Source organism: Pseudomyrmex gracilis, unplaced genomic scaffold (assembly GCF_002006095.1).
Source record: "Pseudomyrmex gracilis isolate BER0280 unplaced genomic scaffold, ASM200609v1 scaffold_18, whole genome shotgun sequence".
Classification (NCBI taxonomy): domain Eukaryota; kingdom Metazoa; phylum Arthropoda; class Insecta; order Hymenoptera; family Formicidae; genus Pseudomyrmex; species Pseudomyrmex gracilis.
In genome coordinates, this window is record NW_018020602.1 from 788,675 (window position 1) to 802,390 (window position 13,716).

Below are 13,716 nucleotides of genomic sequence, written 5' to 3' on the forward strand. Positions count from 1 at the left end.
AATGGTCTCCGTCCGAGATTTGTACGAGTCTGAGGAGAGGCACGCACTCACATATTGCACACTAGTGTTAGTTACGAGTGTGTGTTGTTGTTGTTGTTGGTACTCTTGAGGAGAACCGCCGTCTCGCCATATACGCGGCAAGGTCGCTCGTTCGTGTGGTACCGGACCTCATAACGGGCACCGCGTATTTTCTCGGCGTCATCGCGTGGAAAAAAACCCGGAAAATATACGACGAAGTTTTCTGCGTGTGTTTTGATATTTAACATACTTAATTATTTTGAACAAAGGTTCAAGAAAAATTTGTGAAGTGACGGGAAATTGAAATAAACAACAACACAATCGATGATTTTTTTTTTGTTAAGGCCTTTTATTAATCTTTTTATAATGTTTTTTGGTCAATTTACAACTTGTCGTAGATAAAATGATAACGTAACATAGGCAACATTGCGTATAATAATTGTAGCAATTAATCTTTATTATCTTTCAGACGATAATAATCGTAATAATAATAATAATAATAATAGTAATCATCGTGATCTTCGTAGCAATAGTTGCAATAATAATATTAATATGTCGGTATTGCTTAATCATTAACGCACGGCCGTGATATATCGTTGGGGATTACAAAAGCTTAGAAGGTTTAAAGATTAGCGACATGTAATCTCGAAATTATCGTGCGATAATTTCGAGAGCGAAAGAAACTAATCTCTTTCTTAACTTTTGCTATTAGGATCGTTCTGTGGTATGATTCTGTGTGCTCGTTGAAGAAAAGCTGAACGCAAGTTTTGCAAGAACACGAGGAGAACGATCGGTTTTTTTTCTTTTTTTTTTTTTTTTTTTTTTTATCGCAAACTATGAGATTGTCTGTTTTTTTTTTTTTTTTATCCTTATCCTTAATCACCCAATACGTGAACAATTGTTTTTTTTTTTTTTTTTTTTTTTATTGTTGCTTCGCGTGTGTTTGTTCAATAATATTTTGAGATATTTTTTATTCCCCNTTTTTTTTTTTTTTTTTTTTTTTTTTTTATCAAATATGTGGATATTCGCAATTTTACTATGACGCGCTGCATTACCATCCATTTTTCAATACGTGAACAATTGTTTTTTTTTTTTTTTTTTTTTTTATTGTTGCTTCGCGTGTGTTTGTTCAATAATATTTTGAGATATTTTTTATTCCCCTGAATATGAAATTGTTCCCGAAGGAAGTGAGAAAAATTCTCGCTCTTGCGTCAGACAAAGTGAGATAAACATTTGTTCACGTAACATTGATTACTTTCATTGTCATAGTCTTCGAGAAACGCTATACTATATAATGTCCTCCTATATGTATAACGACGAGAACTTGAAATATAAAAATACATATCTTATTGGTAAACTAACGAGGCGTAACAAATAACCCGTGTTAATCGCGACGATGATTAGCGAAAAGGGTTAAGTCAACTTATTAGCTTAACTTATTAAAAAATTTTACACAGTAAAAACGAAGATATGTTTTTCTAACAACGTATTCATTTTATTTACAAATGATGAACGCCCTGCAGCACCGAATTCCAGGCCCGGAATTTTCTCAAAACCATCCTGGTTTATATGCGTACGGATATAAATCTATTTAAAACATCATCGCGAATCCTTTCGAAGCGAACTGAGCGATACACATCATGGCCGCCATAGACTAGAGATCAATTGAATTTTAACTGTAAAATAATACCGAGGAAAGGATGTTTTCTCTTTTTTTGTTTTTGTTTTGAAATATTGCTCGCGAAAAATTATTTACAGGCAACGTATGTATGAGTGTGTAGAAAATACGAGAGAGGTCATTGATGAGACACAGGAAATCGTTCGAATTCCGGATAAGGCAAGACGGCCCGAGTCCATCGCGGCTAATCCCCGCTATATCGGAGAGATTCGCCTCGACTCTCGGGTATTTTCTATGTGATCGACGTATAACGTATGTATGTCTATAGCGAACGATTAAAGAAGACGTTTTTTTTTTTTTTTCGAAAGCTCCCCGACGACGGATAGAAAAACGAACGGAGAAAAGAATCGATAGCATTATCAGTTTTCGCGAATATCGGAAATAATTTTTCTACTCGCGACCGTTGCGCACACGTGTGATCGTATGTTGTACATCACACGATACTAGAAAATATTCTTCTTTCCGTTTCGACAAAATAAATTTCTCTTCTCTCCGCCTTATTTCGTTACTAAGACACTTGGTACAAAAATTGGCGCTACTCTCGCGTTTGGTATAAAAAACAGTTAAACACTGGAATGGCATTTGTTTGACGACACGTGTCATCTATCTACATAATGCAGTCTGTTTTGTATATTGTTTTGGCGGGGGAAGGGGAGTTGGTTTAATTTTCTTTTTTTTTTTTTTACAGATCTGAGTGGGATCCTTTCGTTCTTGCTCAATCCTCAATGTCTAATCAAAATTCTCTACGTTTGCCGTTCCCTTTCATTTTCTTTCTCTCTCTCTCTCTCTCTTTCTCTCGAAGCGAGGTCGTAAATAAATCATCTTTAATAAGATGCAACTTTAAGAGAAATAGATAATATTGTATAATAAATAATTTATCGTAGATGTTTTTCGTAATGAATTTATTTTGATTAAGATTCGTGGAAAATTTATGATTTAGCACTAGACAATTAAACTCATCAAAATAATGGATTTCAGATTTCAAAGTTTTATTTTAAGAAAAAAAGAAGTGTAAAATATTAAAAATCTTTGTAGATGAGATGTTTTCTATTAGAGAGACTCGCCGCCAATTGTCCACTTTTGATATCGCGTCAAATAATTAAAAACAGAGAGGATACAAATTTTCTATTCTATTCACGTTCTCTCTCTCTCTCTTTCTTCTTTCTTCGCTCTCTGTAGTAAATGTTATCTCGTTTTTCAGCACCATCTAAGCACCACCCCGATACGTGACTACTAAGAGCTACTAACTGATTGACCCCGTACCGTTAAGGCCCGTTAAGTTACTCTCCGAGTCGGACGTCTTCGATCTACACGATGACGGTTGTTTGAAGGCGTAGGCGAGTAGAAATAGAAAGCAATGAATGTCGAGCTATTTGTGTATATAGTTACGATAAAGTCGACAATAAAACAAATATTTAAACGAGACAAAGCTTATTTATTAATAATATATTTACGACGCAATGAGATTCGAAAATTTGCAAACATTCACGCGATTATTTGAACTCGTCAAATTTTTATTTCATTATGATCATAAGACGTCCGATCTATCTAAAATCGAATCAGAATCCCAAGCGCGGCAAAAGATGTGATTACACGTCTGTTTGACCTCAGCGCTGACCCTCCGGTCAGTCTAAGTTAGCCTTGATACATGAAGACTACATACTGGATCTACACACACCTCGATCGTCGTCGAGACTCAGCCCGAGGGGAAGAATCATCTTCAAATACTGTCTGACGCCACAGACATGGGTCTCTTGTAGGAGACGGCGCGGGGCACCGGTATCCTTGAACATCCTTCCTGCGGTTTCGGATCCTTCCTGGGTGTGACCGATACCTGAACATCTTGAGGCACAGTCATAGCTCCGTTACTGTCCACCCACACCTTGGCCAGGTCCATGTTCGCGGCGTCGTCATCGCTCGTGCCGGTCTGGTAATCTTTCAGAAGGCCTTGCAATTTCTGTACCATTTCGCGCTCGTCTTTCAAATCGCCCAACTTCTGCAAGATCTGATCGAGTAGCGGATTTGTCACTTTGGTGGGCGACGACTGGAGGGAACCGGTATCCGCAATGGGCGCTCGAATCCTTCTGCCGTTTCTATCGTATTGAATGCCATTCGGTCGGGACTGCAAACTCTGCCTACCCGGACTCTTGCGTGAGAAACTTGGCGTCGTAGCGCACGTGGCCGGCGTTGACTTTGGATCTAGAAATGTGTCCGTCTGAATGCTGGCACGCCGTCTGGTCTGACGACCGTTCCACGTGGCGCTGCCACTGACGGACGATTTGGAAGGCCTGGACAAAGGTATTGGCGACGATGCCTTGCTGAGACTCCCGGTCGCCATTGATTTTCGCAGAGTTCCATAAGTCGTGTTGCTCTTGCGAATCGCTGAATTTCCTCGGCTCAGCGGACTGCCTTCCGGACTGCTGTCCTTGGGCGTCTTGCTGCCGGACGACGCTTTCGATAGATTACTGTTTTCTCGCACAACGGAAGAGGCACGAGGAGTCCGCTCTCCCGTTGAAGACGCCACGCTCCGGGATGGGGAGGAAACTCGTAGAGGACTCGCCAGTCTGTCCTTTCGTACTACCTTGCGCAATCCGGTCTCGATGCTGTCGGTCTCCACGCCAGATCGTTCCTCGGGCTCTGTCTTTGAAGGTTGCTCTAAAAAAAGAGAACAAGAAGAAAGACGCGCGTTTACACCGAATCCGAATAAAAGAATCAGTTGTGATTGTTGAATATTTATGAAAATAAGGTAGCTCATCAAATTAACCACAAGTGCGGGACAGCATTTGTGGAAACATCATACGACGGCGCGTCCGTTCCTGTCATTTCCGACAACTAGAAACCACCGAGATTACATAAGCGAATTGTTTTACGAGTCGTTATCGTTTCAATCTCGTCATTTCCGCGTGATGGCCCATTAACATGTTGATGCGGAGACGTTTTCGACCACGAGTAATATTTGAAGTCGGGCCAATTCTTTTTTTTTCTTTTTTTTTCTTTTTTTACCGCAACCGCAAGTCAACTTTCGCAAACACGTGTGACTTAAAATCGGGGGGGGGGAAAAAAAAAAAATCGACGATCACTGAATCGGTCGGTTCCACCGCGGCGCTTAGCACATTTAGCGTAGGCGAGGTGAAAGAACGAGCTCTGACGTACGATCAAGTCTTTGGTTTTTTTTTTTTATTTTTATCAAGACACTTTTAAATAGAATATTTATCAATTATACCAGCATAAATAAAATTATTCTTCGCATCATATAAAATTTACAATTTAAATCGATTAAAATCGCGTTAAAATCGTGAAAATTAAATATTTTGGAGATGTTGCGGTTGTTTTTATGCAAGAGAGAATTTGACATTAAAATCCAATACATATATCCTCGTTCTCTGGTTTTAAAACTTCTAAATACGTTGCTGTGCACAAGTTGCTATACAAACTCGTAATGAAAATATCGACTTTTCGATTAGCTTGATGTCACTGCGTTGCATGACGTCGTCCCACATTTTGTTTTCGCGCATTTTGCACGCACCCACGTGCACTAAAACTACAGAGAAAGTCCATTATTCGCGGAAGAGGAGAAATTAGATTTTTAAATTCGTGTATCGATGCCAGACGCGCGAGAGAATGGACATTCGCGTATTCTCCGTCGGGAATTTACAAACGTAAATGAGAAAACGACACTCAGTCGGAGACCCTCTTCACTCTCTGACTCTTGAAAAAAAAAAAAAAAAAATAATAATAAATTCTCGTAATACGGCTCGCCGATCACGTTGAATGCTAACCCTTGTCAGCTTCGAAGAATCGATCGGGTTCACGATAGCGCGTTGCATTTTTTTTTTTTAGCGCGTCCCGATAAGACTCGAACGTGTACGTAGAAAAAAATGTCGCATAAATATTAACGCGTCCGGTTCGAGATTGCTGGAGTTACGGCAGAGACATATACTCGCGCAACTAGTAATTAAAATCCGGGAATCGAAAATCTATTTCGAGATCTCGTCCTAGTAACACGCTGCTGGTCAAACCGGATTCAGCCGTCATCGATTTAACGAGTCCTTGGAACTTGTTATTAAAATTACGCAAATGAATAACGAATTGAATTTGTTGCGGGTAAACTTGCGCGTTGACGCGCGTACTAAACGCACTTAATATTGGGTTCGATATCGCGCAAGGCGTTTTATATAGCGTAAGAAATGTGAGTACACGTAATTTGCAATGTTTATGGTTCGTAACGAGAATATTATCGTTTTTCTTCATCTATATGTAATTCTGAGCCTTTTTTTTTTCGCATTTATCATTAGATCGATGATTTTATTTTTGCAGAAGCGAAACGAACGGGATTAGTCTCCTTTCGCGAAAACCATCGCAATGGAACTACCGTGTGTGTTACGTTGATTATTACCAAATAATATACTCTCGGAAGCGCTGGAAAGAATCCAGTGAAATCGCGCAATTTGTTACGCTGTTCAAAAAACATTGCGCACCGCGCTGCCAGATTCAATTCCCTCCTACAGTGTCTCATCAGCTCGGTGTTTAAGCGTTCGAAGAAAGATTCGGTCGCCACGGTCTTAATGCACTTTCACGGTTGTCACCCGACGCGGATCTTAATCGCGCGCGACGTAATTCTGTTTTTACTCTTCCGAGTGACGCGAAGAGAAATTTTATCGCCTGATTGGACGCGGATCATCATCCTTCGAAATCGAAACGCGCGATTATCGCGAACGTGTTGACGAGCGCATTGCGCGCATATTTCGTCGCGCGCGTTCTAGCGCCATCGCATAAATTAAAGATATCGATGTAAATGAATGAGTCACGTATCAGAGAACGCCCGCGATGGTTTCGCGTAAATCTTAATAAAATAAAGCTTAAGCTATAATAATCTCGACATTTTGTCGGAAACAAACAAGACGGGCGCGAATAATTAATTTAACCGACAATTATTCTTCACGAAGATAAACATGTAAATTAAACGAACAAAAATCGAATAAGAAATTTAAAAAGCAATGACAAACACAGACGTGTATATTACGTGTGACATATATCCTCAGTTACTTCTTAACTCGAGCAAACGGGTTGTCGAGTTAAGTCTAGTTTCTCTCTCTAGAAAGAAAAAAAGTTGTTATTTCCGCGTCGCACCGAGTGAAAAATGTTACCGGGTTAAACCAAGAATGCAACCGTTTCGCTACGAGCAAAAGTTATATAGACCGATCGAAGTGGCTCGCGCGGCGCGAGCGTTGTGGCCACCGGCAACTTTTTCCACTCGCGGCAATGCGTCAAGTGAGTCAAATACTCCCCGAGAGTAAGTACGCGCGAGAGTATGTTCAAGGCGAGAGCGTGCGACGAGTGTTATCGAGGATCGACTGGCGGCGATTGTTCCGAGGACAGGTTGTTGGAGATCGCCCACGCTCGGGAGCGATCCTTCGCATAATCGCGCGGCTGCAAGTCGCGGGCTAAATGTCAGCCCGGCCCATGCGCGGAGCGCAATTTTATATAACGCACGCGGACTGCGTGTACTTTGAATTATTAATAGTCGACGAAGAGGGTGGTCCAAAATGTCGATTAGTCGGGGGAGAATTTGCACGAACGCGCGCGGGCTACCGCATCGAAAATCTCTTTGTCGCATTTGAACGACGAGAACGGTCTCGATGAATCGATAATCGATCCCGGGCCGATCCCACGATCAACGTCGCGCAATTAATGCGAGACACTCGAGCGGCGAAGGCGCGCGTGTGTGCGTAGATTTGTATAAATTCTTAATAATTTGTGCACATTGTATGTAAATCGAACGGGATTTATGCGACAGTTCGACCAGGCTAGAGAGATGCAAACTAGACTTTCATCGCAAGGATGAAAGGATCGTAAGATTGCTCTTTAACAAACTCGTTGCGCTCTTCTAAACGTAAAGAATTTAACGTGGTTTTCGGATCTTCAAGTTGTTGCGAAATTATTTCCTCGGATTTAACGGAGGTATTGAAAATCCTAATTTAAATCACGTGAGAAAATACCATGCACATAACATCGGGATATTATATTTGAATTACTTTGTCATGTGGTCTTATCTAATGAAATCTTCTCTTGACCTTCTTTGTGCTTTAAATAAATGCGCATTAAGGTGCGTGATATTTATAAATGGTTGTAGCAAAGGTTATGGGAAAGATAAAATAATTGAACAAACAAGAAATATAAATATAGAAACAGCTAGCTATATCCTTGTACAATTATGTGGCATTTTACTTTTAGGTATAAAACAACTTGACATTTTAAGAAGCAGACACTTCGCAAAAACTCACTCGACTTGCAAGATATTTTGATTTTTCTCCCATTTGCATTTCTGTTCTAATCATCTTGTATTTTTTCACACCAACTTTCTCTATTATCTTTTTCTTTGCTCTCTCGAACAGAGAAAATTTATCGCCTTTATATCTAGCCGTCGCACAAAGCGCCGTCTCAACGAGCGAATTAATTCATCGTTGTCGATACTCGCGAGATCGACAGGCGCAGATAAACGCGCCACGCGGTAGAGTATTAAATAATTCCGATCTCTCGGTCTCTCTATTTTCGCGCGCACAAAACGCACGAGACGCGTTCCTCTCGTTCTCGTCGCTGTGTGATCGAATTTAATCTCTCGATTCGCATCGGAACGAGTTTTTTTTTTTTTTTTTTTTTTCTCGTCCCGGAGCCTCGACACGCGACATCGCCTCGGCCGTTCGCCGCACAATACGCGTTTGTTCGTCGTGCACGACGTACGTTCTCGTCTCCCCGCGCGCTCTTGTCTCTCCTCTTATTAAATTCGATGACTCGCTCGCCAATGACGAAGAACGCGCGCGTCCGAACGCGCAGACGTTCGAATTCGATTGGCGCGTCGCCATATTTACAGACAGAAACCGATATTTATAGTGGATCTTTTTTTTTTATCAATCTTTGCGAAGGAGATCGCGATCTTATCAATAGACAATTTAGTTCCGCGTCACGGAAATTTAAGAGGATAGTGATCTTGCTCGGCTGTGCCAACCAAACGAGCATATCCTCGTTTCTTTAACGACATTCGATAGTTGATGTTATTTGTGTCGGCAACAGTATTCACGATATATGTAGGACACTCTGGTACTCGTTTAAACTCGATGTAGAATGTAGGCATGTACTATATACTTACTTTTACAATCGGCAACCGTGGGCGAGCCCTGCGTGCTGTTGGAGTTTCCGTTGGTGGTGGACGATTGGACAGCCCCGAGACTTCGATATCCCTCATCGGACACCTCGCTGCAATTGTCCGAATGCTCCCCCTCGGCGTGCGGCGACTTTTGGGTGTTCGCGTCTTTGCCAAAAGTGTCGATAGCCGGTTGTTCCTCCTTGCTTGGTGTCGGGCTGCGACTGCCGCTCGAGTCCTCGCTGCACTTGTAGTTGTAGATGGACGGTTCGTACTTGGGCGTGTCATCTTTTTCGACGGCTCGGCGCGCCACGCCGCCTTCCACGATGTATCGTTTTGTAAATTCTCCTGGTACTTTTAGGCCGTTATCCTGAAGCAAAAATTGTCGATGAATTGAACAAGCGCGAATTTGCTTGAAATCTTTCCGTTAATTTAAGTATTTATTGGTCTTCGACAATTATAACTTACTCGTCCGGTTTCCTGCGATCTTCCGTAATACGTTGGCGATCGCGCCTCCTCGTTTCTTCTCGCTGAATCCGTGTTCTTTCGCTCAGTGCGCGGCGTCGGGCTTCGCGATCTCAGATTCGCTCTGGGCGTCGGCGACCTTGATCTCTGCTTCGTCAAGTCGGCCTGGTGATTCGGACTCGCCAGCAATTTTCTATGCGGCGTAGGGCTCCTCGAGCGCTTCTTCCGCTCCTCGCTCGATTGTTGTTGCTTGCTTCCGGCCGTCGGTCGATGAGGTGTGGGCGATCGCGAGCGATTGCTGGAAATGTTCCTGGGTGGTGCGTGCAGCTGCGCCGATTGCAGATTCTGCACCGAGCCGACGCTCGACGCGGAACTTCGCCGGGTTCTCGGAGGTGACGATCTGGAGGTGGAAACGAGCGTTATTGCGGAATTGATGTCGATCGTTATACCCGAGTCGTGCTCAACCGAGTATACTACGAAGTATATCTTCCGTTTCCACACCCGCGAATTGTTACGATGTGTGAAGGTACAGACCGTAAATTCGCCACGACAAGATCAAGCATTTATGAAAAAATTAAAATAAAAAATATAGATATTCACCGTTCGTAATGCACCTGCGCGTTGCCCAGATCAAAGGATCCGCCGGCTTTCTGAATGAGTTTCGCTGAGACCATCGAACGATGAGCTAGAAAAACAAACAACAAAAACAGACGATTAGAAGTGCGCGTTTGGAGCCGAATGTGTCGCATCTATTGTTGCCTCTTTTCCGCGTTGCCGATTGGTTGGTTGGTTGATCGAGTCGAATCGAATCGGTAAGATCGAGAGAGTAAATAATGAAAAGCGATTTTGAGACAGTTCGTCGTATATGTAGAGAAAATTAAAAACGTAACTAAAGTCACGTGACAGGAGTAGAAAAACAACACGTGAAAATAACGTGACTGTAATTTATATTATATATATCATTAAATAATACATATTATATATATACATATACTTTATTATATATTTATAATATTATACTTTATATTGTATTATATGTATTATATACATACTACAGTAATGTCACTGACTTCTGCCGCGCGACTTTGGCGGGGTCACTGACCTCGGGCGCGCGGCCTTGGCGGGGTCACTGACCTCGGCCGCGCGGCCTTGGCGGGGCATTGACCTCGGGCGCGCGGCCTTGGTAGGGGGGATCACTGACCTCGGCCGCGCGACCGCGGCGAGGTCACTGACTTTAGTCACGTGATTATGGTATATATATAGATATGTGTATGTGTGTGTGTATTATATATAGATATAGAATATTATATATAATATATATAATATTCTTTGTTTTACTCTTGTCCCTGTCATGTGACTTTAGTCACGTGTTGTTTTTTCATTCTCCCTTTTTTCTTTTATTTTTTGAGCTTGATTTTCATGCGTTATTTCTGACATCTCTCATATGTACATCATGTGTATTATATTGTTTGTAGGACGTATATATTAGCTGTCATTGTGGTGACAGGTTAAGTTCACTCACACTACACGCTAAAATAAAAGCAATAATAACGTGCGCGTAGCGCGCGCCTGTGTTGTGCTAGTGCTGTAAAAAAAAGTTTGATGTAAAATCACAATTACAAAAGAGCGAGATGTCACTTACAATTTTTGCATCTGCATGGATCGTGTTTCTCCAAATAGTGACTGAGAGTGTCCCATCCTCCTCCAACGCGTACCATCACGTGACTACGCAGAACTCGGACGTAAATTGTGACTTTGGTATCGCCGATTCGATACTTGCCCTCGGCGATGTGAATCATGGGGAACTGCGTCGGGCACGTGCACTCTTCTACGATATCGCGAACCTGAAATGAAAAAAAAAAAAAAAAATCAATCGCGACTTTAACTTCCTTTCGTTGCTATTTTCAGCATTGCGTTTCTCGCAGTCGGCGAAAACACGTTCTCTAATTTGCAACGCAGATTCTGTTCTTCAATTCGAAACAACAAACACCGCAGGGTACGTTTGTTGTTTCTCTTACGAATCTGTGCCGAAACCAGAGACTGGTTCGACGGATACATTATTTCGTGGAAAAGAACCGAAAGGCGGCAGAATACAAAACGCATCTAGTAATTAGTAGGAATGAAATTCTCGGAAGCCGCGCTGAAGTAGTTTCAGGTGGGCGTTCGTCGTTTTGTTAAGAAGGTCGCAGGTAAAATTGCTCGATTTCGAGGCGCTTTCAGCGGCGGTCGCACGCTGAGTCACGCCGAACGAAACCAAGTCGTGAGATCAATTACCGTAGCCGGGAAATCTTACTTTTCCTCGCGAGAAAGCCGCGATATACATATATATAATGAGAGAAAATAAAAAATATTTAAATAAATATTTTTGAAGTTGAAAAAAATTTACATAAAAAGATAGAAATTATTAGTGGAAAATAAGTTTTGTTTATAAATTTCTCGGCACTTGCAATTGTTTCTTCGTTCTGTGTTTCTGAGACTATAAGCATTCGAAAGTCTCATATGAAGGTAAATCTCGGAAAGGGCGGATTATCCGAGTTAACACGGCGAAAGGGACTAATCTTGTCCTCGCAAGCGCTCGAGTTAGAAAGCAGAGATAATTGCGCGCATTAAAGTTCCCAATTCTTCAGAATTGAAGGAGCGTTACTTATTATGAAACAAGCCGCGTTTCACCTTTCCGACAGAAACGCGACTTCTCGAGCAAAAACTTTCGAAACATTAAATTTCGAGCCGGCGCGAGTTCAACTGGAAGGAAGAGATAGGCAAGAGCGTGTCGAATTAATGCACGGCTTTCGCGCCTCTTTGTCATTGAAATAATGAGAGAATTGTTCGTTTGCAAAAAAATTGCGCAACCGTTCATGTTTTCACAGCATAATACAAATGAAATCTCGAAAACAACAAAACTAAAGTTTTCATAACAACATAGTTATCTTCATTATTGAAATCATAGAGTCACTTTTTTATCGGTCCAATTAGAAACTACATATTTTCACTTTTACAAATATCAATAGATAACAAAACCAATGGTTAAAAATTGATTGAGAAAGTAATTGCACAAGATTTCCCTGTACAAACAGAGCTGATGTCTGTTAACACGTGCCCGTTATATTGTAAAAATGCTGCAACACGCAGAAGTAATGGACCTGGTAACGCGCGCACACACGAGCCCTCGCACCGTCGCGCCGATCGATTCAATTCTTCGACACCGTCCGAGTGACGTCGCCGTTGGCGTCACCGACGATTTATCGGCCCGCCGTGTGGATACACGATCAACCGGCCGATCGCGACTTCCCTCCATTATCGATCGGATTGGGCGATAAGCTGGACGAAATCGATCGATCCGGTGGTGTCGCGCAAGCTGACGCCCGGTTCTGTGTGCGGTCGCTTTCGCTTCGTATTGATCGCGGCCGGGTCGGTTTGGTATCGCGGTCGCAAATCTCGTGCCGATGCAACGTGTCCTTTGGCGTTCACGAGGTGGCCTCCACTCATGTGATCATTTATCAATGAGCGCGCCGGAAGTGGTCATTAGTATCGGGAGTATATCGATGATCGTTGATCGGGAAGATCGACAGTTTATCGCGCTTTTATGCGCGCGCGCGCGCGCGCTTATCGAGTCATCGAGGTTGCGATTTACGACGCCGAGGGTGTTTGGTTTGTTTCTTGACCCCGGCAGCACCGAAGATATATTCTATATATCTCGTTGTTATTTTTCTGTATCGCGATGATTGAAGAAACTTATCCGCTTGGCAATTAATTATAAATAGTTACCGCGGGGTACGCGGCGAAACGTGAAAGTGTTATATCTCTCCGGATTCTCTTCGCAGATAACTTCCTTGTGGAAGCTATGTAATATGTAATTTTATCTGTTTTTATTTGGCCAATATTTTGACCTTTATTAACATATTTCTTATCAATAGACTTTTTCTCTCACGCCCGTCTTGAATTTATATTAGCTATTAAATTATTTTCTCTAAGTCATATTTTGCGAGAGAGAAATCAACCCGGGCCCCTCTTGCGGCTAATTTTCACATCGTACAACATTTATCAGTTATTTATTACTATCTTTATTGATAACTTCGTGAGTCGGCTTCGGTTTGAATCGCTTTGCGATAATTCGAACATCGGAATGTTCTCCAAGACGGGCCGTTAAACTGGCCGCGCGCTATCGATCACTCTCTTTTATCAGCGAGTCGGATCACCTTAAATATACAGGGTGTCTATGGGAGATCCACAATCTAACAGCGAGAACGTGTTCTACCGGTCGCTCATAAGAAGCGACCCAGATCCGCTTCGTGTACACATATACACACACACTTGTTTTTATGTATTTACAATCAGTTACGACTATTTGAAATTCAACGTTTACACACCAAACAAATTGTCCGAGGAAGCGTGTTTCTTTGGTTTATAGACGCGC

General features: G+C 42.1%; 1 protein-coding gene across 1 annotated transcript in view; it reads right to left on the bottom strand.

Annotated features, from left to right (window-relative positions):
• Nucleotides 1–1,983: 1,983 nt before the first annotated feature.
• Nucleotides 1,984–13,716, bottom strand: part of LOC109864207 (GAS2-like protein pickled eggs) — a 45,305-nt gene continuing 33,572 nt past the window's right edge. Inside the window, exons 4-8 of the mRNA XM_020445202.1 lie at nucleotides 10,945–11,146; nucleotides 9,903–9,987; nucleotides 9,306–9,702; nucleotides 8,844–9,207; nucleotides 1,984–4,351 (exon numbers count right to left, since the gene is read on the bottom strand). Coding sequence (XP_020300791.1) covers nucleotides 3,417–4,351; nucleotides 8,844–9,207; nucleotides 9,306–9,702; nucleotides 9,903–9,987; nucleotides 10,945–11,146 — 1,983 coding nt within the window. The 3' untranslated portion in view covers nucleotides 1,984–3,416. The remainder of the gene's footprint in view (nucleotides 4,352–8,843; nucleotides 9,208–9,305; nucleotides 9,703–9,902; nucleotides 9,988–10,944; nucleotides 11,147–13,716) is intronic.